This window comes from Chelonus insularis, unplaced genomic scaffold (assembly GCF_013357705.1).
Source record: "Chelonus insularis isolate UGA/USDA-ARS -01 unplaced genomic scaffold, ASM1335770v1 contig_146_pilon, whole genome shotgun sequence".
Classification (NCBI taxonomy): Eukaryota; Metazoa; Arthropoda; class Insecta; order Hymenoptera; family Braconidae; genus Chelonus; species Chelonus insularis.
This window is the reverse complement of record NW_023276387.1, coordinates 1,546,893-1,567,768: the sequence shown is the minus strand read 5'-3', so window position 1 is coordinate 1,567,768 and position 20,876 is coordinate 1,546,893. Positions and strand designations below refer to the sequence as shown.

Sequence of the window (20,876 nt, the reverse complement as noted above, 5' to 3'; positions counted from 1 at the left end):
AATTAAAAATCAGTGGAAATGAATCTAAAAAATGTTATCCAGTGTTAATATTCAAGTTTGCGTGATGAATCTATCAGGAATCTTTAAAAAAAAAAAAAAAAACTCACTCGTGCTTAATTTCAACCACGCGATATCTACTCCATTCTCTATATTTAATATATGAAGAAGTACAAAAGATATTCATCACAAAAATGATCCTTCATTTCTTTTTTACATCAAACTCATCCAACTCTATAATTATCTCATCCTTAATAACATTGGAACGTCTAAGTCGCTCCTTTGGTGCTTATATTTATAGAGAAACGAAGAATTTATGATGCATCTTGATGCACACTTTTTGAATATACGTCACGATGATAGGAAGATCCTCAAGGTACGATTTGGGACAGATTCAGGCGCGTGGCTGGCACACGACGTTCAAGACATTGCTTGGAAGACGTTCAATTAGCTGTCGCATCTGCCAAATAGGCTGTAAGCCTATGATCAATTCTGATTCCTGATGGTGATGGTGGTGGTGGTAGTGATGATGCTAAATAATGATCGGGAGACACAAAGTAATGTTAAATATCACATCATCGTTCGATTGGATCACCAATTTTTTGATGTTACAAGCTTTAGGTAATCCTTATTCGTGATTTGATGCGTTTAGATACATGAAGCAGGTGAAATTTAATCGTCCACTCTGTCCCCTTGCAGGCAAACTCAAATTTACTCCAGCATTTTGAGGAAATAAAAATTCAAGTAGACCAGGTCATAATGAAGTCCCAATTCCAAGTAATAGTTGGACAGAGATTATTGAGCTGATAGATCTTGGGGATTATACTTGATAGCCTAGAGGTTTCAGAAGCTCCTGGGAAACTCCATCATGTTGATCGAAAAGTTATTTCATCGTGATTCAGTGCAATTTCATGTATTATTCATGATAGACTGAGTTTATGTGGTTTCATTGATTTATAATGTCATGGAATTTATTGCCATCGTTTACGTTTAAACTATAATGATGCTTGATGAAAGTAAATAGTAAATATTGGCATAATAGTTGACAATTATCACCATTTCCAGTTAACGATAATTAATTTGATAATTTTTATGCTAAAAAAAAAAACTTATAACAATTACGCATTGTTATTTTAATTTGATTACTTTCGATTGTTCTTAAAGAGTAAATACTTCAGCAAATAATAAATACTTTGGAGATCAATGAAAGAAATGAAAGAAAAAAGTCTGAATGATGATAATTACTCATAATTAAATAATTACCATTTTTTTTTTTTTCTGTAGCAACAAGAAAAAAGAAATGATAATGAATTAAAATGGTGGATAATTAAATAAACGAATTAATGAACAAGTATACAAGTATCATAATTGATTAATTGAAAAATGTGTCAAGATGCCAATGTGTCTTGCTGTCTCACCAACATCTCTTCTAAAGCCGGACGGACCTGATCGTGTTATTGGGTAATTGGCTATCGGATCGGATACCCGATCGTTGGCAAGACCATTGAGCTCAGCTGAGTTAAACATAATCGCGACACCTTGTCAGTATAAAGTATATATACCATACCATACATGTATTATACGTTCACTTCAAATTACATGAACGCGAGCTCGATAATTATTATCTTTAACAAATATGTACTTTGCTGTGGTAAAGACTCGACCTATCGATACATCATTTTTACTTATCTTCCCCTTCTATTTCTATCTCATCTGCGGTTATATTCAATCAGTTTTTGTATGTAATAAAAACAATAATAATAAGGGAAAAGACCGCACGATTTGCTCGACATTAAAAATCAATTTAGGTTAGGTAAACATCAGTTGGAGTATTGATTCCAAATTTTGATTAACTTGGACCTAAAGAAGCATCATCACTTGTTCAACTTTCTCAGGTATTTTTAATCATGTTTTATTAATAAATAAACAATTATTTATCTTAAATTCTTGCTTTTTTTTCTTTTTTTACTCTAGGGGCTATCAGTGCGTATAAAATCGACCAAGAAAAACGCTCAAGGAGGCACGTGCCTTGAAGGTTTAAAAGATGAAGGATTAGAGGTAGGTAGTCGGTTTCTATATACACTTAAGTCTTGTTTTTTTTTTTTCTTTTCTTTCTTTTATTCCAAACAATAAAGCTGAAACTATTTACTACAAGAACCTTACTTGCAGGTGCAAAGATCACTTCGACATCAACTAAAAGTGAACAACTTCTTCTCAGTAATCAAAGTATTTCCTCTTGTTGACTACTGAAACTAAACCAAACTATGTGCTCAAGCAGGTGCACAAGTTTTCCACGAGTGTGGAAAGCTTTCATCAAAGATAAAGAAACGAGCCTTTAAAAGGGATTATGACCTTTAATCTTAATTATAGTGGAGTTAATTATGACTTTGTGAATTTGAATGAGATATTTTATGTCTTTTTTTTTTGCTGACAAATGTTTTATCATTTTTTATATCAATTGAGATAATGAGAAATTAGGATTTTTTTTTTTCTATTTTAAGACTGATGAAGATTAGTCTAGCATTATTCTTTTAGCTTATTAGAGTTGTTTTGAAAATAATTCTAAGATAAATAAGTCATTAAAGAAAATACGGAGAAAAAATTAATTTATGCAAACAAAAGAAAAATAAAATCATTGCACAATTTAAGAATTTAAAATTGAAAAATGGAATATATATAAAAAAATGATAATTAATTAATTATAATATTATGTATTATTTAAAGTGCAAAACGCAATCTTCAAAATAATCATTGACTTTAATAAATTTACTTTCACATAGTTAATGAGATGGTCGTCCAACGTTTCACTGTATTTATGTTGATGCAGTAGCTTTCCAGCTAAATATAATTCCACCTTCTATACATATATATCAAATAATAAATAATATCATAAATATCTAATGGAATGGTTCCGTAATTATTGTTAATTATATCTTTCGTCTAAATATCAATTAATAATATTACAGTCATGAAGAAATTTTTTGATTACATAAATAATCATTATAATTTCTTCTAAAATATATCAATTTTTTTCTCATTTTCATTATTATTAAATATTATTTATTATTTATTATATTTTATATTAAATTTTAAAATATATTTTAGAAAGATTAGTGATTAAAAATTAATTAATTAGGTAAAATAATGTTTATAAAATTTTTTAAATTAATTTATCTAATATTAGATGGCTATTTTCTTTCTCTTTTCTTTATAAAGTTTTTTGCGTAGCCAAAAATTAATATTAATTACTTTTATTTAATATTTAATTGTAAAACACTGGTGGGTGATTCCAACTTTCTCATTATTTTTTTTCAAAATACTTTTTTTTTTTAAATTAAATATTATTTATTTTTAATAAAATTCCTTAAAGGATGAAATTTATATTTAAATAAATAAATAAATAACAGGAAGTGATTCATTGGAGGATCCTCTACTCAGTTACCGATAGAACAAAAACCTCGAACAATTACTTAATTTTAAATAACAATCAATTGTAAATCACCTTAATAAGAATAAAAATTTATTTAAATTATAAAAAATAGTTACTTTAAAATAAATAATTTAAAATAAGTAAATAATAATTTTAAAAAGTTAAATAATTATTATATTTATCAATAAATTTTGTTAATCATTAATTATTGTTTGAATAATACTATTTTTATTATTTATAAAAAATCTTTCATTGCAATAATTAATGCACTTGCATAAAACGACATGAAAAAATGTCCATTTTGTTTTTAAAAATAATTAATTGCAGATTTTTGAAATATTTTTGTTAATAATTACTAATTCATAATATCTAGAAATGATTTGAACCAAATATTCCCAAGAATTAGGGACACATATAATAGAGGTAATTTTTAAAAAATTTCGTTCAAATGAACTACAATTAGTTGAGTAGTAATAAATAAAATGATTATAATTATAATTATTATTATTATTATTATTATTATTATTATTATTATTATTATTATTATTATTATTATTATTATTATTATTATTATTATTGTGATAAAAAATAATAAATCAGGTGGTGTTACTTAGTAGAAAACCTTTGAAACGGCTGGCCAATTTTGATACTCATAATGCGAACACGCAATGTAAAAGTTTCCAATTATGATTGCCAAGCACGCAGTTTAATTTGTTCATTTTCAATTAAGAAGATGCGAAAGGACTGACATGTCTAATCGAGATGTCTTATAGAGCAGAATTAAGTGGATCCACCCTAGAGTAATATTCCATCAGATTAATAATTTTTTTTAAAAGAATATTTTCAAGTAAAGGAACATTGAAGAATAACTAAATTACAGGTACATGAGAAATGACGTTTTTTAATTTATTCTTCATCATTTTTAAATTTCCTTTTTTTTTGTTTATTAATTTTAATTCTAATTTTTGTAGCGAATATTGAGGCTGAATATTACGTGCGTCCGTGAAGATATGACGCCTGGGATATAGCGAGTACGATTAATCACTCAAAAGTGCCGGTTATCTAGATCTACTGAGGAAAAGGACGGCATACATGCAATGGAATTAAACACGCAGATATTAATAATATTACACGCGTTGTATATAAGTGGATTATGATTGTCATATGGTTGATCAATGCATGTACATTGAATTACAGTGAGGATGTGCATTGATTTTGAAAATTATTGTGAAATCTTTTTTCTTGCTAGTTATTCGTCTAAAAATTATTTAAACCTCTTTATAACTACAAGTTCTTTTATCATTAATTTATTGTTTCATTTAAACCAAAGCTAGGACATTATTGATTCATTCTTTATCATCATCAGCATCAAATTTTATCATTAGTCTAGTAGAAACCAAGACTGGTACAATTTTTGGATCAACACCAGACCAAGTCCAGTGTTGGACCAAAACTGTCCTGGTTTCTATTAGGGCAAAAAAATTTTTCCAACTTGATAAATGGATTTTATATCAATAATTAAGTAGTCCAGGTCTAATTGGAGATGATCTCCAGCAAATAGAGCCATTGAATGCAACCAGTAATGGCTGTTTATCAATTATTGAAGAGTCTAACTGAAGTTGGAGATGATCTCCACCAAATAGCACTCTTTAATATCAGTAAAAAAAATTTTTACACTTGGGTAACTTTATATTACTGTTATTTTGATGCTAAGAATCAATTTTGCAAACTTATTAGCAAAAAATTCCAATAAAATTTTTTTTTACCGAACAAAAAGCATTTTAATTCTTGCGAAATGCTATCTAAAGTTATAGACCAAATGAATTCTCTACAATATAATATTTTAATGAACTCATGAAATTACATAAAAAAAGCTGCGATTGGGAAGGAAATAGAGATAATTAATATCGCGAATAGTGAGTAATGTGTAGTGCTTATATGACAAGACTATTGTAAAAGTGAACACGCTCTCACTTTAAGACCATCCAAGCAGTTTACCAACAACTCAAGTACTAGTATACACATTTGATGTCTACACTCCAACCATGCTATTACAACAGGCCATGATTTTCAAGATAGACTCGTACCATTTCCGGGAATATTTCGGAAATAATCTATTTTTTGTACATCATCATTTTACACTAGACTATTAACAAACGTCCACATTTTAAACTGGTTTTTCAAGATTAAAATATTACTTTTTATCTTTCAATTTTGACTTCTACTTTCGCCAGAAATACATTTTATTAAGCATGACAGTCAATTTTATTACATGTCATTGTAGCAAAATTATACAATAAAAAAATATTTCGAAGTGAAATCGAGTATTTTGTCTACCAAGACATATAGATAATAGAAAATAATAAATCTTACATCATTTTGTTACGATTTCCTATTTTTTAAACTTTTATTTTTATCATAAATAATATCTACTTAAAATTGTCATTATATATTTTGCAATAATTATTAAATATTTATTATTATAAAATAATAAAACTCCTAATTAAAAAAAAAAACCCAATTAAATATTTCAGCAACTTTTTTTTTATTTATTACTAAATAAATAATTTTTAATAATTAAATAATCTTCTAAATGCAAGCAATTAGAAGGTAATTGAAATTATTCCTAACTAAAGTAATGAATTTTTAAACAAAAATTCCGTTAGTAAGATAAACTAAGAAAAAAAAATATTCATCTATAAATAATTAAATAAATTTACCATCAGTCCGTTTAATTTATTCCTTTTTTTTTTTTTTTTAAATTAATTGATTCCTGATGTTTACATGAATTAGAACAACTCTATATACTTGATTTATATTTGATAAAACAGATCCTCATTAGAATTATTGCGGAACTGCTGGCGTATATAGTAAGAAGGTTTATTACACTCTCTTAGCTATGTACCCATGAAGTTATTTTTTTTAGCAAATACATAGAGAAGTATTTGCAAGTATAACTATATATAACATTAACGATGAAGTATAGGGAAAGTGCCAAGCTATTATACCGTGCGGTATATAAAGCTGGGCGTAGAAAACGAAGCGTTTCAGTCAGTGGTTAAACGCCACGCTAAAACACACGTAAGCCCGCAGGATGAAAATGAAGGTGAGTTAGTAATCATTCAACTGTAGTTTATCATTCATTATTTTCTGCATCAACAAGCATCAACTTGATATTTCTAGTTGGAGAAAATCATAATAGAAAGTTTTATATTTGATACGAATGGTTCTCTTGAGCTAAAGTGTTACAATTCATCAGAAAACATTCCAAAAGTCTAGAGTAAAATAGCTAATAGTTGATGAAACAATTTCAGATCGTGTTAACGTTGCTGTTGCTGACTGTCTCCCAGTCATCCTGGGTGTCTTGTGGAGAGTCAGTGAAAGAATCAACTGATAAAGTATCATCAGCATCAGACACTGATTCATCAAGTACCGAGAAGAAGACCGAAAAACGTGGACTTCATGGTAGTTATGGAGATCTTGGTAGCTACGGTGGTGGATATGGTCATGGACATGAAGAGCATGTCAAGACAGTGACGATAGAGAAGAAGGTACCAGTACCTTATGAGGTGACAAAACATGTTCCATACTTGGTGGAAAAACCAGTACCTTATGAGGTTAAAGTTGGAGTACCACAACCCTACACCGTTGAGAAACATGTACCTTATCCAGTGAAGGTGTTTGTGAAGGTTCCAGTACCAGTGCCTCAACCTTACACCGTTGAAAAGAAAATTCCATATGAGGTTAAAGTACCTGTTGATAAACCATATGAAGTCAAAGTTTACGTTCCACAACCCTACACCGTAGAGAAGCACGTTCCTGTACCAGTTAAAGTACCAGTACCACAACCTTACACTGTTGAAAAGCACGTGCCTTATCCAGTAAAGGTTAAAATACCAGTGCCAGCACCATATCCAGTTGAAAAACATGTTCCATATGAAGTTAAAGTTCCTGTTGATCGACCTTATCCAGTTCATGTACCTAAACCATATCCAGTAACTGTTGAAAAACCTTATCCAGTTCCTGTTGATAAACCTGTCCCTTATGAGGTTAAAGTACCCGTTGAAAAACCATATCCTGTTCCAGTTGAAAAACCATATCCTGTACCAGTTAAAGTACCCGTTCCTCAACCCTACACCGTTCACAAACCCGTTCCTGTGCCAGTGGAGAAACCTGTGCCTTATCCAGTCAAAGTCCCTGTTGATCGACCTTATTTAGTCGAAAAAGAAGTACCTGTTCCTGTTGAAAAGGAAGTTCCAGTACCTGTCAAAGTCCCTGTACCTGTTCCTGTCCACGTTCATCATGAACATCATCATCATCATGAAAGTCATGGTGGCTTTGAACCCTCTACTGGATTTGGCCATGGTGATGGTGGATATGGAGGACATGACTTTGGTCATCATTAGACAATTGTTGGGTGGTTAGGTATTGTAAATTGTTTATTCCTTTTTTTTTTCCATTTCTTGTTAATTCTTTCAAATATTTTTTTTTTCCTTTATGTGTGATAATACTTCTACTTAGGCTAAATTGTTCTTTCCCTCCCCTAGACTCTTTCACCAATATCTCTATCTATTTTTTACTGATTATAATTCCAAATAATTCAAATGATTTATATTTTTCTATTTTATATTAATATTTTACACAAAATAATGTAACGTAAAGAAAAGAATAATAATAATTCATGATTTATTTTTAAATAAATCCTGTCTTTTTAGATTGGCTACTGATTCATTTATCATTGACCTGACCTAGCATATTAATCAATATAATAAACATGATAATTAATAACAAGTTATTAAAAGATATATAAATAAATGAAAAATAATGCCGATTAATTTGACAGTTTAAATTGAAGGGAAAAGTGAATGTTTTCACTCATTCAAAACTGGATTTCCGGGTACTTTCGATTCACGAGAATCTCAAGTATTACCAGTATGTAATTAAGGGGATTAAGTTTGTGTAAAGTCATAGAGGACCTCATGAAAGTATTGCTTTCACCCGAAGTTTCTAGATCCATGTGTGCACTTCTCTTTTTCACATCCACCAGGCGTGAAAAATCATCACAACATGATCTCTTCTTTCCTTTTTCTTTTTTTCTATTACCATTATTGAATTAATTATTTTTTTTTTATTCGAATTTTCTTTCAATTATTATTCATCACTAGACCAAAGTCTTATGTCATCTAATAATAAACAAAAGATCTAATTAATTAATGTTAGTTGAATGAGTATAATTATCTTCATCATCACCAGCAAGAGAGCAATGATAGATCAATGAACAGGAAAACCAGTTATTGGAACCAGCTTCTTATTTTTTTGCATTAAATATAACTGATTATTGTGCGGAAATGTAAATCATTTATCAGCAATATCTTTAACATATCCGGTGTTAATTCTTTAACTATTGAACAACACCCTTTCACTAGTCAATGGTAGAATTGATAGGAAAAATATTCAAAGCTTTCAAGATCAATTTATCATCAATGGAATGTGCTAATATGCTTGCACTTTTTGAAAAATAGATAAGCAAGGAAATTCTAGACTTTGAAAGTCTGAATGTTGATCAGAATATTTCAATAAACAATAAAATAATGAAGATTTCTTTACCCCTACTGTTGATGATTAAAGATAAAATAGTTATCAAGAAATAATTGAAATATTAATGATGAATAGTTGACCAATGTCTCAAGACATATGGTTTTGTGAAAGTAATAAATAAAAAATAAAAATAGTGACAATCTTACGAAGCGTAAATTATAATAACTGTATATGTAAGTAAGTATCCACGGTAAATAAGCATACTTCCGGTTTTCTATCAACCATTCTAGTCCTAATAATAAGGAAGTTAACGTCCGTTTGTATCTATTCTTTCTTTTGTAATCTGATTTTAACTTAGACGGTATATATTCTATTGCCCCTTATCCCATAAATAATCCAGTTAAACGAGAAAATTTCGTAACTCAGTCATTAGAGATTTATCATCTAGATAATTATGTTGGGCGATTAATTATAGACAGGTGGGTGTGTATATGAGATGAAATATTTTTGTTTTTAATTTAGATATAAAATTAATTTTTCTATATTAGAATTATTAATCTAAGGTATTTTGTTTCTAAAATAGAAACTTCTTTATACTTTTAAATAATCATTTTTATGATTAAAATAAATTGTGATAGATAACTATTGATGTTAATAAATAAACCTAATTTATTATTAAAAATAAAAAAATATTTGTTCATGCTCGAAGAGCGTTTCTGTTGATCATTGGGGTAGTTGCATTACTCGGGCGCAACTGTGAAGCGAAAGCAATTATCGTAGCGAAACTTGAACGCGAGTGTTGGCGTCTGATACGATGGGTCGGGTCCCGGGGGATTCTCAGGGACTTGAACAGGACTATCCCAACCGCTGTCGTTAATTACAAAGTCCTCCCAACCTCTCTCCACTTCACCATCTCCTTATTCCCCTATTGCGGTACAATCTCTGATCGCATTCTCGTCTTTCTCTTTCCTCCTCTTGATCCTTTATTCACTTTCTCAATCTTCCAAATATAATTACTGTATCCAGACGTCAATTGAGAACAATATTTGAATTAAAATAATTCATTTTCAATAATTTATTATCAGTAAGTTAAAATAAAGAATTTAATGTTACTCGAGAAAAAAGAAATATTATTAAATATAATAAACTTTTGATTGTATTAAAAGGAATAAAAGATTTGTTGGAGAAAGAGTAAGAGAGATGCGTTGGTGAGAATCCAGGCGAATCGTAGTAGGATTGAACGCTTGAAATGGAATAATATCCAATAATCTGGCACAGTAGTGAGAGAGGTTGGGATAAAAAGGGATGTGTTATCGGGACATCACAGCGTCAGCAGAAGCCATTTCTGACTCGCTTTTCTGACACCGCCACTTCTCTCACCGTCAAAATTAATTATTGATTTCGGATATGAGTAATACTAAAAGTTCTGCCTGGGTAATCGAAAGCGAACCGGTCCGTCACCTCAAACCATACTTCCATGTCACATTTATATCATTGACGCCTACATTTATTTTTTTTTTCTCGACCTTTTTTTTTTCACCCAGTTACGTATCAGCAACTTTTATCACAATATTTATAGTTGCTTATTTAGTTATTAAATTAATTAAATAACAAAATAGGGCTGTTGTCATAATAGTTTAATTACTTTTCATGCAAAAAGTAGCATGCTGTTACATGCATAAATGAAAGTGCATTGTTGGAGACCCTACCGATTAGCAGGAATAAAGCAGGATCAATAGCACAATTGCAAGGATGTAGAAGGCATAGGGAATGGTGAGGAACTGCTACCAGGGCGTGATCTACTCCGACTTCTACGTCTAGAAGATCCTCCTCTTGATGACACTTCAAGACTTTCTATTATCTAAACGTAAAGTGAAACCTTAATGAGATAATTATTAACGTGACTTGGTTGGTATTATGTAAGGAAAGGAAACTCCTTAAAAACAGTAAAAAAAAAAAGATAAATTGTCTTCATTCACTTAGTTGTTTACTTGGTAAATATTTATGTATGAAAAATGGCTGAAAACACTTTCACTTAGTTGTTCAACATGATAGTGAACACAATATTAATATCTTCATCACATACAGCAACATATTTTTAAAATATTCATCGCCTTTTAAATCATTTATTTATATCGAAATAATAATTAAGCAATGTCCTTAATCACCTCTTGCAATTCTTCTTTTGTGTACATATGATACATTGATTCAGGTGTCATTGTCATCAATTCCACATTGGTTTCATTCAACTTCTCCTCCATGACTTGTTTTAATATGGTCAAAGCTGATTTAATTGCTTCCTTCAACGTCATTGACTGCAAAATAATTCAATAATTAGTTAATTGCTGTTAATTTACTTTCCAATAATTAATTACATCAATTACATACCTTGTGATAAACTTCCTGAAGTGATTGCTGAGCACCTTCACTACCAGAGCCAATAGCTTTAGCATCAAATTGTACAAATGTACCTGATGGATCCATGTGAAATAGCTGCGGTCCTTTTTCATCAATACCAGCAAAGAGAATCGCTACTCCAAAAGGTCTAGACATCGCACTTCCGTCATCATCACTATCACCAAATTGAATAGCAAGATTGGAGACCGCTTGGGCTACAGACTCGACACTCATCTTCTCGTTGTAGATGAACCAGTGATTCTGACATTCAGCACGAGCACGATCAATCATCATTCTGGAGTCAGCCATTAGACCAGATCCAGCACAACCAATGTGTTTATCAACTTCAACTATTTTTTCAATAGTTGTTGGCTCCATCAGTGGTGATGTGATACGTCGTTCAGCTGCCAAAACTACTCCTTCACATGTTGAAATGCCGATAACTGTCGATCCAAGTTTGATTGCTTCAATCGCGTATTCTACTTGGAATAATCGACCTTCTGGAGAAAAGGTGTTGACTCCACGATCGTATTCTGAGCGTGTCAAAAACATCTGAAATAACAATTATTATTTTTTAGATTGTAAATTGCTGTAACATAAGTGTCTGACAACAAATAAATGTAAAGTCATGAACAATAATATTTAAGGTTAGTTGGACTTGTGACAATATTGCTGTTTTTTAGGTTAAAAATCAAATAGACTTTTATTTAAAAATAATTAAATGTTGTGACTGATAGTAAATTAAATGAAATTGTAAAAAGTTTATGCTAAAGTAAAATTTTTTTTGAGTAGAATGGTTTAGTTGTTCGGTGTCACTCGGTTTTTATGAATTAAAGGTCGACAGACGGAAATTTTAATAGTAAATAATATTTGTTTTTACCTTGGACAATTATTTGTTGATATTAATGCACTTAATTATAAAAAATATCGTTTATTAATTAACAAATGCTAGTCATGTAGTGAATTGCAGAAATACACTGTATGGTTACCGGAACGCCATATTGGATAAATTTAAAGATGGCGGTTAGTAGGCGGCAAAAATTCGAAAAAAGGGGTTTTTTAATTAGATATTAAAATTAAATTAATTTTTGAAACAAATTAATGCAAAAATTGTGAATTAATTCAATAAAAGATAAAATAAATATATTCTATATAATTAAAATTGAGTAAAATCAGAGTTTTATTACGAAAAAACAATCCCACAATTTTTCCCTCGGTCGGTAAAGATGGGAAACAGTTTGTGTTGACATTTTCCATGGATTCCATGTGCTCTTGAATTGAGAATAATTACAAACAAATATTGAATAACAAAAAAATTATTAAAATGAAGAGAAGTTGATAGAAAAGATTATAAACACGTGAATAAATTATTAAGGTTAACAATGATTAGTTTAAACGAACTAAATGACATCACTGACAATAAAAACTGGAATGAATTAAAAAACATAATAAAGCCAAAAGAATTCCCGTTGGATGAAAAAAGGTAGATACTCAATGTCATTAATTAATCTAAAATTTATAACGAATTAATTTTTTAATTCTTCCTATTGTATAAAATTTAAATACAAATACTTAATGTCTAATAACCTCAACTCTAATGTTTTATTCACCTCTCTTAACTTTCAGAAATAAAGTGGACAGACAAATAATAGCTAAGCTCGCAGATATATTAATAAACAATATAAAAAACCTGCCAGATAATGTAATTATTCTCATCCTCAAATGTATGACCAACTCAAGTACTGATCTAGGTTATAAACATCAACAATTATCACAATATAACCGCGATCAAGAGGACTCTTTTTGTAATTTTTTTATCAAATATTCTACTAATAATGATCAGTATCCTTCAACTACTTTTCCTTATGATGAAGTTATTCAAGAAGTCGTTCAATTTTTAATAAAAATCCCTGCTGAATATCAACAATCAAAAATTACTGATACCAAGTTGGAGCTTATCAGAATCTCATTGAGGTTTTTGTGTAATATTATGGCTTTTAGTGATAAAAAATTAGCCATAAACAATCTAGATCAATTAATCGAAACCATAAGGTAAGATAATAAAATTATAACCTCTAAAATTCATTTATAATTAATATTAATATTTTTTTTAGTTACTTAATGGACTTGGACTGTATTAAAGAAAATATTCCATTGATGAATGCCACCTGTTCTTTCATCAACAATATTCTAAATACTTTTGACAATGTCCAGATTCTAGAGAGCCAGTTAAAAGTTATATCCCTAGGTATTTTGAAAGCTGATAAGCTTGGGGTAGGAGCTTCAAGAGATGCTTTGATATGTTTAATTATCAAACCTAGTGTTTTGAGAACAATCTATGAATCCATGTCAATGGATTATAAATTATATCTTCTAGAAATAATTCATCAAAGTCTTATGGCATCTGTTTATGATGAAACAGATGATGATGAAGATAATAAATTCAAATTACCTGAATGTTCTGTCGAATTTTTATCAGAGAAGTTTAAGAAACGAAGTGATTTAATTTTAAAGACTGAAGAATTTTATTTAGATGGTATGGAACCTTCTGAAGTCATCATTCTGCTTGATATTCTAGGCATTTTGACTTCCACAAGCAGTTCAGCTTATCAAAGTTTAAGAAAAGACAAAAGCCTACTGATAAATGTGATCTGTAAGTGTCTTATCTTTTATTCATCACCTTTGTAAAATAAATTCATTCATGTGTCTTCAATTTTTATTACAGTTTTACTAAAAGCAGTCCATATGACAGGCAAAGAAAACCAAAACTGCTTTACACCGATTCAGAAATTAAGTGAATTAGCTCCAAGCTCTTATCAAAACGATGAAGATAGTTTAGATAAGGATTATCTACGGCATCCAACATTTGGCTTCAAAACTGCTTTAATTCGATTAATTGGCAATCTTGTCTATAATAATAAAGTGAACCAGGACTTGGTGAGCACAAAAATTTATTTTAAAATCATAAAACTACTTTTAAAAATAGCGCCAATACTCGGATGATAAAATAGATATACTTATTACCGATCATCAAGTCTAGCCGCTGGCGCCACGATCGACGGAATCAAGAACTAAACAATAAGCGCGAAATTTTGAAAATGTAAAATTTTTTATTCCGTTTTTTTCACTGTTTAGATCCGCGAAACTGATGGAATATCATTACTTCTCGACTGTTGTAATATTGACGCACGAAATCCTTGTATCCTTTATAAATATTAATTATGAAAAATATTTTAAAATTATTAATGAATGATAATTTTCCTTAATAAAAAATTATTAAAACAGTAATAACGCAGTGGAGTATTTTAGCAATCAGAAATTTGACGGAAAATAATCCAGAGAATCAAGAATTTATAAAAAGGAGTCAGAAGTTGAAATTTATTGATAGCACAGTTATTCGCGAAATGGGATTGACATTAAATCAAACAGAAAGTGGAGAAATTCTTGGTATCGTTCCATTACCAAAGGATCAATAAATAATAAACAGTAAAAATGAAATAAGCAAGACTTGATGAATTTAATTAATAAATAAATTAATAATTATTATTATAAAGTCATCAGAATAATTTCTTTTAGAGACAGTAATTTGATGAATCAATCGAGAACTCAGCGTTTAATTAGATAACTAATAGGTTGAAGACCATTTGGAGAATAATTATCTATTCGTGTTGGTCAAGTAAATGATGCTTGGATATTTTACGAAGTATAATAATATGTTTGACATGGATAACTTATAGACTAATGGAGCGAATCGATCGAAGGTGGAATTATTGAATAGAAGTTTTATGATATCTAGATTCACTCAACCATGATAAATAAAAGTTTGACGAATTATATTCATGATAATCAAGAAAATTTTTTCATTCTTGCTCTTATTTTTACTTAGCTAATGAGCTACTAATTATCTCTTTCCTACCAAGAGTAACATTAAATAATAAATCCAACTCCAAGATGTAGGATTTAATTACCTCTATAAAAATTCAATTGTCACTTTGGTTTAAAGAATTTCAAAACAAGCTATGTGGTGTCCAAGAAAATGTACAAGACTTAGTTGTAATTGAGGGAAAATTCCAGCTTAACTATGATCATCATTAGGTTGATGATCATAAGCAATCAGAAAGTATATCTCACATTTAATTTGAATATCAAGCTTGATCAGGTGATCAATCACGTGTGACTGTAAACGATCGTATGATTACCTCAAAATTTATCAGCTAATTATACGTGAGATTAATAACCAGGGATAATTGCCAAGTTGAAGATGTTTTGCCTTCGTGGTTGGTAAAGTGAAGAGAATGACATCCAGCTATCTTTTTCTTCATCATAGTAGACCAACCACCACCTGACTCTGCTAACTGCAACATGATAAAAAAAGAAGAGGATTGGTAGAAAAAAAAAAAAAATTAATAAATAATAAATATATTAAAAAAAAATCTGTCAGTTTCATCATATTATTCCAGATACTAAGATAAAAATTATCACCGGTCGTTTAATTACAGAGAGAAGCAGACCAGACTGCAGGAGGGTCTTTGTAAATCGACGAAAATTATTAATCATCTTCCGCATGTTGCACACACACTCTTATAAAATATTCCTTATGGAATCCTCATCTTCTCGTTCGTTCGTTCGTTCTTCTTTCATCCAATTCATTAATATTCATACTCGTTTTGCGCAGAGACAACTTTTTCTAAAGAGAAATATTTCCACATCGCGAGAGAACTCGATTTAGAAATCATTTTTCTATGACCCAATCTTTTTATTTTTTTTTTTTTTTCATGTATATATATTTAATATTTAGACCTTTTTATCATTTTAATTAATATTTATACTTATTAATTGCTGCTAAATAAATTGTACCTCATTTATTATATCACAAAGATTAGTGAATTATTTTTTGATGTTAGAGCATGCTTTCTGTTGGTGTAGATCATTTTTAAAAATATTGAAGTTGAATTCTTCATCATGTAATTAAATTAAAACATTGATATATTATAGGATTAATGACAGATTATTTAAATTAGGTAGAAAATGATGATTTTAATTTAAAATATTAGATAATTAATTGATGTTGGTGAAAAAAAAAAAATTATTATTCAAACAAATAAATCAGTATTTTTGTTTTTTTTTTATTATTATCAATTAAAACTATTGAATAAAAAGCAATAATCTTTTAATTATTTTAAGATATTTCAATTTAAAGAATATTAAGCTAAGATCTGTACCTTTCTTGATCAATGATGAATACTAACAAGACTTAATCACTGTTTAATTCATCAATAAATCAAGCAATTAAGGTGCTTGTAATTAGCAGACTATTAGCATAGGATTTATTTATTACTTGATGGTCTTTGATGTTGAGGGTTGATACCGAAATTTGAATGAAAAAAATTATTTCATGTTGAAATGCTAATGAAAGTGGGCTAAGGAGGATGGATGCATGATGATGATGATATGAGGTTCAATACAATGTGGCTTTAAAGAGTATTTTAATAGCAACAGGCACTGCTCGATATGCTCATGCCATACCTGGTGCTCTCTGATGCCATTGGAAATATATTACCAGGCGGTACTTTGAGACAAGTTTAAGCGTAGGCGCGTACCAAGACGCGATTCAAAGAGGGATACCAAGACTTATTAGGTACCGGCCCTCATTTTACCACTATTAATTCGAGAACTTGAACGATTTAACTCGAATAAAATAAAAATATGAATATGACAATCCAATATTATTCCTTCTTTTTTTTTGTATTTTGATATGATAAAGCTCTGACATGATAACAAGCTTATTTAAATTTACTTGGTATTTTTTTTAGAAGGGAATTATTTATTTGTTATTATTATTTTTTGTGATAATTTATAAGGGATGTCATTTTTTTATCCCACCTCTATTGCCTTATTTAGCAATGAATGAGCATGTTATTGATGGCTTCTGATGAAAAATATTATCCTAGGAATTTATTTAGAGACTTTTGAGTTGGACATTGGATCCTTTGTGCTAAAAATCATCAACTATTGGACCTCAATAATTTTTTCTAACTCCTTGATTACCTTATTTTGCTTTAGATGAAGGTATAATTGATGTTTGATAACAAAAAAAACATTCAAAATATTTATTTAATCATTTTTGAGCTAGGAATTGGACTCTTGTGCTAAAAATAATCAATTTTAGGAGCTTAATAGTGTTATCTAAGTAGAAAAAAATTTTTTCTCCCTCTTGTTCTTTCATTTTATTGTAGATAAATATATAATTGATAGGTATTAATAAAAAAAATCATCCAAGGTATTTATTTAGAAGCTTTTGAGCTAGGAATTGGATCCTTTGGGCTAAAAAATCATCAACTATTAAACCTCAATAATTTTTACAGCCAGGTAAGAATATCATACTTTTCTCTCACGGTTAATAATGTGCTATTATTATTTTTTTTTTTAAATACTAGTCACTTTTGGAGTAAAGAAATGTGCTAGATGTATTAAGATGTAATACCACCTACCCAAAGCTACACTTTCCAGCTATACTTTGGATAATCATTACAACTAAACAAAACTTTTTCTTTATTTAATATTAAGAATACTTATCCAAAAAGATTAAATATCAATTTTTCAATGCATTTTTTTTAATTAAATAGTTGTGTGTTTGATGTAGAGTTAAAAAATGATGTTGGATACCTTGGTGTTGGTATTGGATTATTTTCTAGAACTCAATAAAGTTCTTAATATTTTTATCTCATGTTTGTTTATCTTCATTTTTATAACATCGAAATAATTACCCGACTTATCAAAGGTACAAATAGTAATAAGACCTCGTTAATATTTTTCAACATTGTTTCTCATTCGCAACAGGTTGATTTTATACCCGAAAACGATTCATAAATTATTCATGGAGCTTTCGGCAATCGATTTAGTAATTTTTAACAGGCATTTTACTCTTCCTTTAGTATGTCATGAAAATTTTTTTAACCACATATAATGAAATCTGGATGATTCTTATATTATAAAGGTTCACATCGTATGTTTTATTATTTCCTTTTTTTTTTTTTTCGACATCTCTGATGGTGGGCATTATCTTTACGACCTCGAAACGCAGGTCGGAAGAGTCAGCGCCTGCGCTAAGTTGAACACCAAAGAAAGGAGAAACCTGTTATCAGAACTTGGTGCTTGTACCTAAAGTAATAACTATCAGTGTCGTATTAAAATTTTAATTCATCAACAAAAAATTTTTTTATCCGATTTTATATTGTTCTTACTGATGATTTATTTAATTGACATTTCCTCCTGGTTCCGGTATGAAAAGAGAGACAGATTTTATCGAGAAAATCGGTATTTTTATGATTCAGAAACTCTTCTTAAGGTAATGTAAATAATTATCTTTTATTTTATCTAAACCAATGTCACGTCATTTGGCTTCCATGCGTTTTTTTATTTAAAATAAAAATTAAAAAATTGATACAAGAATTGATAATTGAATATTAATTTATTTTTTAACGAATCAAAATTAATTTTTTAATTAAAAATATAAAAGAAGAGAGATAAAATTTTGATTAGGTGTCATCCCTGATTTCAATTAGTGATGAACTTTTCCCAAGGGATTTTTGGCGCAAATTCGCCATATTATTTTTGTATGGGGGGATTTAATGATTTTAAAAGAATAATTATTTAGATGTCTTTTAAATAAATAATGACCTCACATAAATAAATTATTCAAAAATAATTATTAATCATTTTTATAATTAAACATCAGAACAATTTCATTATATACAAAGTAGTGGATGTTTATAATAATGAAAGAATAAAAATTAGATGGCAATTTTATAGCAGAATTGAAGAAGAAATGATTTTAATTATGGTCGTAAATATTTTTTTTATTTTAAATAATTTGTAATAAAACTGAAGAGAAGTGCAAGATGGTTTTAATGACCATTCCAAGTTATTTTTCTGTCATAAATCCACAAAGATACAAATGTAGAAACAGCTAATTTTGGTGGTGTTATAGACGAGGATTCTAGATGTTGATGATGATGATGATGATGATTTTTGTTTGTCAATTTTTTCTGTTGGGCTTTCTGCGAGTGAATTCTCGAGAGGATAAACCGCAAAGGCGAAACAATTTTAAAGGAGTGAACGAAACTGAATCCCTTAGATGGACTGAAAGGAGCTCTTAAAGTGCCGCGGTCTTTCGATAATTAGAGAGCGGCTATTGTTACCTTCACCAGTAAAAGGGAGAATGAGTAACACGCGGGGTAAGAAGAGAGCGCGAAAACAGACAGATTAAAAAATAAAAGTGATGAGAATTGTTGGTAGTTAGATGCCAAAAGTGAATTTGGAAAAAAATGTCTAGGGTATGTCAGGTTGATGATGTTCACATGTCTTGATGAAAACACTTCAGAGATTGGTAGAGACACTTTTTGACTACAGAACCCTAATTAATCCTGACAGGAATTAATCTATGGGTGGAGATACACACTTTGCTGTGGATAAACATGTAATTGATGTCTTCTAGTGGAAAATATTATCCCAAGAATTTAGTTAGTGGCTAGGAATTGGACCTTTTTGCTAAACGACATCAACTTTTGGAGCTCGATTATTTTTTTTAGGTGGAAATAATTTTTTCTAACACCTCCATTACTTTATTTAGCAACGAATAAACATGTTATTGATGTCTTCTGATGGAAAATATTATCCTAGGAATTTATTTAGGGATTTTTGAGCCAGAAATTGGACCCTTTCTGCTAAAAGCCATCAGGCTATGGAGCTCCATAATGTTTTCTAGATGGAAATAATGTTTTTTCTCACCTCTATCACCTCGTTCCCAACTAACTCAACCATTTAATATCCTTCAAAACAAAAAATCACCGATAATTTATTCCTCCGAGATAAATCTCAAGAAAAAATGTCGATTTTTAGCAAAATCTTGACTTGATTTTCATTAAAACATCAATGAATTGTGACAAGGCAATTAAATTAATTAAATTAACTGATTTCATCATCAACAGTCATAACTCAACATTGACTTGACTTATCTATCGTCAATATTCGAGCAAAAAAAATATTTAAAAAATAGAAAAGTAAACAAAATGGGCGTGGACTTGGATATTACCTACTTCCTATTAAATACATGGCAACCCACGCAGATAAGATATGTTTCGTTACTTTGTCGGCCAATGAGTGAGTGAATTCACGAGTATATCCTCCTTCCATCACCACCAAGCACATCTCTTATAGCTCATGTAGGCGCCTGGAGTCAAAGTATTTCCGTGTAGGAAACTCGTAAATTTTTCTCCACTCTTTTAATCCTTTTCTATTATTAATCTAATCATCTACATGACTTTCAACGCAATTAAAATAACCAAGTGAAACGGAAATATATTCATATTTAAGCCAATATAATTGCATATTGCATTATGATAAAATTTAAAAAACTCTCCAACATCTCCATTATGTCTTGTTCCTTCCTGTTTGCTTTTCTATGAATTTTTTCATGTTTTTATTAGCAGTTTGTATTACTGGCAGATGTTTG

The 20,876-nt window shown here is 29.6% G+C and overlaps 5 protein-coding genes and 1 long non-coding RNA gene across 9 annotated transcripts in view; 4 read left to right on the top strand and 2 right to left on the bottom strand.

Annotated features, from left to right (window-relative positions):
• Poxn (Pox neuro) overlaps nt 1–10,816 on the bottom strand; it is a 44,016-nt gene extending 33,200 nt beyond the window's left edge. The window contains exon 1 of one of the 2 annotated variants that reach the window (XM_035077711.1): nt 10,675–10,816. The gene's annotated coding sequence lies outside the window, so the exon portion shown is untranslated. The remainder of the gene's footprint in view (nt 1–10,674) is intronic. The other variant, XM_035077714.1, reaches the window with a different exon arrangement.
• On the top strand, nt 1,432–2,581 carry LOC118063650 (uncharacterized). The gene is made up of 3 exons (XR_004689937.1): nt 1,432–1,892; nt 1,972–2,055; nt 2,167–2,581. It is a non-coding gene; the product is annotated as an uncharacterized lncRNA (long non-coding RNA).
• Vajk4 lies at nt 6,482–8,017 on the top strand. Its single transcript, XM_035077724.1, has 2 exons — nt 6,482–6,533; nt 6,742–8,017. Exons 1-2 carry the CDS (start codon nt 6,522–6,524, stop codon nt 7,831–7,833), a joined length of 1,104 nt encoding a protein of 367 aa, XP_034933615.1. The 5' UTR covers nt 6,482–6,521; the 3' UTR covers nt 7,834–8,017.
• Nucleotides 10,817–10,930: 114 nt separating the features above from the next.
• Nucleotides 10,931–12,363, bottom strand: Prosalpha5 (proteasome alpha5 subunit). The gene is made up of 3 exons (XM_035077739.1): nt 12,243–12,363; nt 11,354–11,914; nt 10,931–11,280 (listed from the first exon to the last, which is right to left on the bottom strand). Exons 2-3 carry the CDS (start codon nt 11,912–11,914, stop codon nt 11,113–11,115), a joined length of 729 nt encoding a protein of 242 aa, XP_034933630.1. The 5' UTR covers nt 12,243–12,363; the 3' UTR covers nt 10,931–11,112.
• A 242-nt stretch (nt 12,364–12,605) lies between these two features.
• Nucleotides 12,606–15,208, top strand: LOC118063612 (ataxin-10). 3 transcript variants are annotated; one of them, XM_035077692.1, is made up of 7 exons: nt 12,606–12,845; nt 12,989–13,414; nt 13,477–14,015; nt 14,088–14,299; nt 14,498–14,561; nt 14,648–14,848; nt 14,939–15,208. In XM_035077692.1, exons 1-6 carry the CDS (start codon nt 12,745–12,747, stop codon nt 14,836–14,838), a joined length of 1,533 nt encoding a protein of 510 aa, XP_034933583.1. In that variant the 5' UTR covers nt 12,606–12,744; the 3' UTR covers nt 14,839–14,848; nt 14,939–15,208. The 3 variants fall into 3 exon arrangements, with proteins under 3 accessions (XP_034933583.1, XP_034933584.1, XP_034933582.1); XM_035077693.1 differs by having other exon boundaries at nt 14,924–15,208; XM_035077691.1 differs by having other exon boundaries at nt 14,648–15,208.
• Nucleotides 15,209–18,634: 3,426 nt separating this feature from the next.
• The window catches only part of LOC118063621 (protein Wnt-2-like), a 32,454-nt gene continuing 30,212 nt past the window's right edge, over nt 18,635–20,876 (top strand). The window contains exon 1 of the mRNA XM_035077717.1: nt 18,635–18,710. Coding sequence (XP_034933608.1) covers nt 18,646–18,710 — 65 coding nt within the window. The 5' untranslated portion in view covers nt 18,635–18,645. The remainder of the gene's footprint in view (nt 18,711–20,876) is intronic.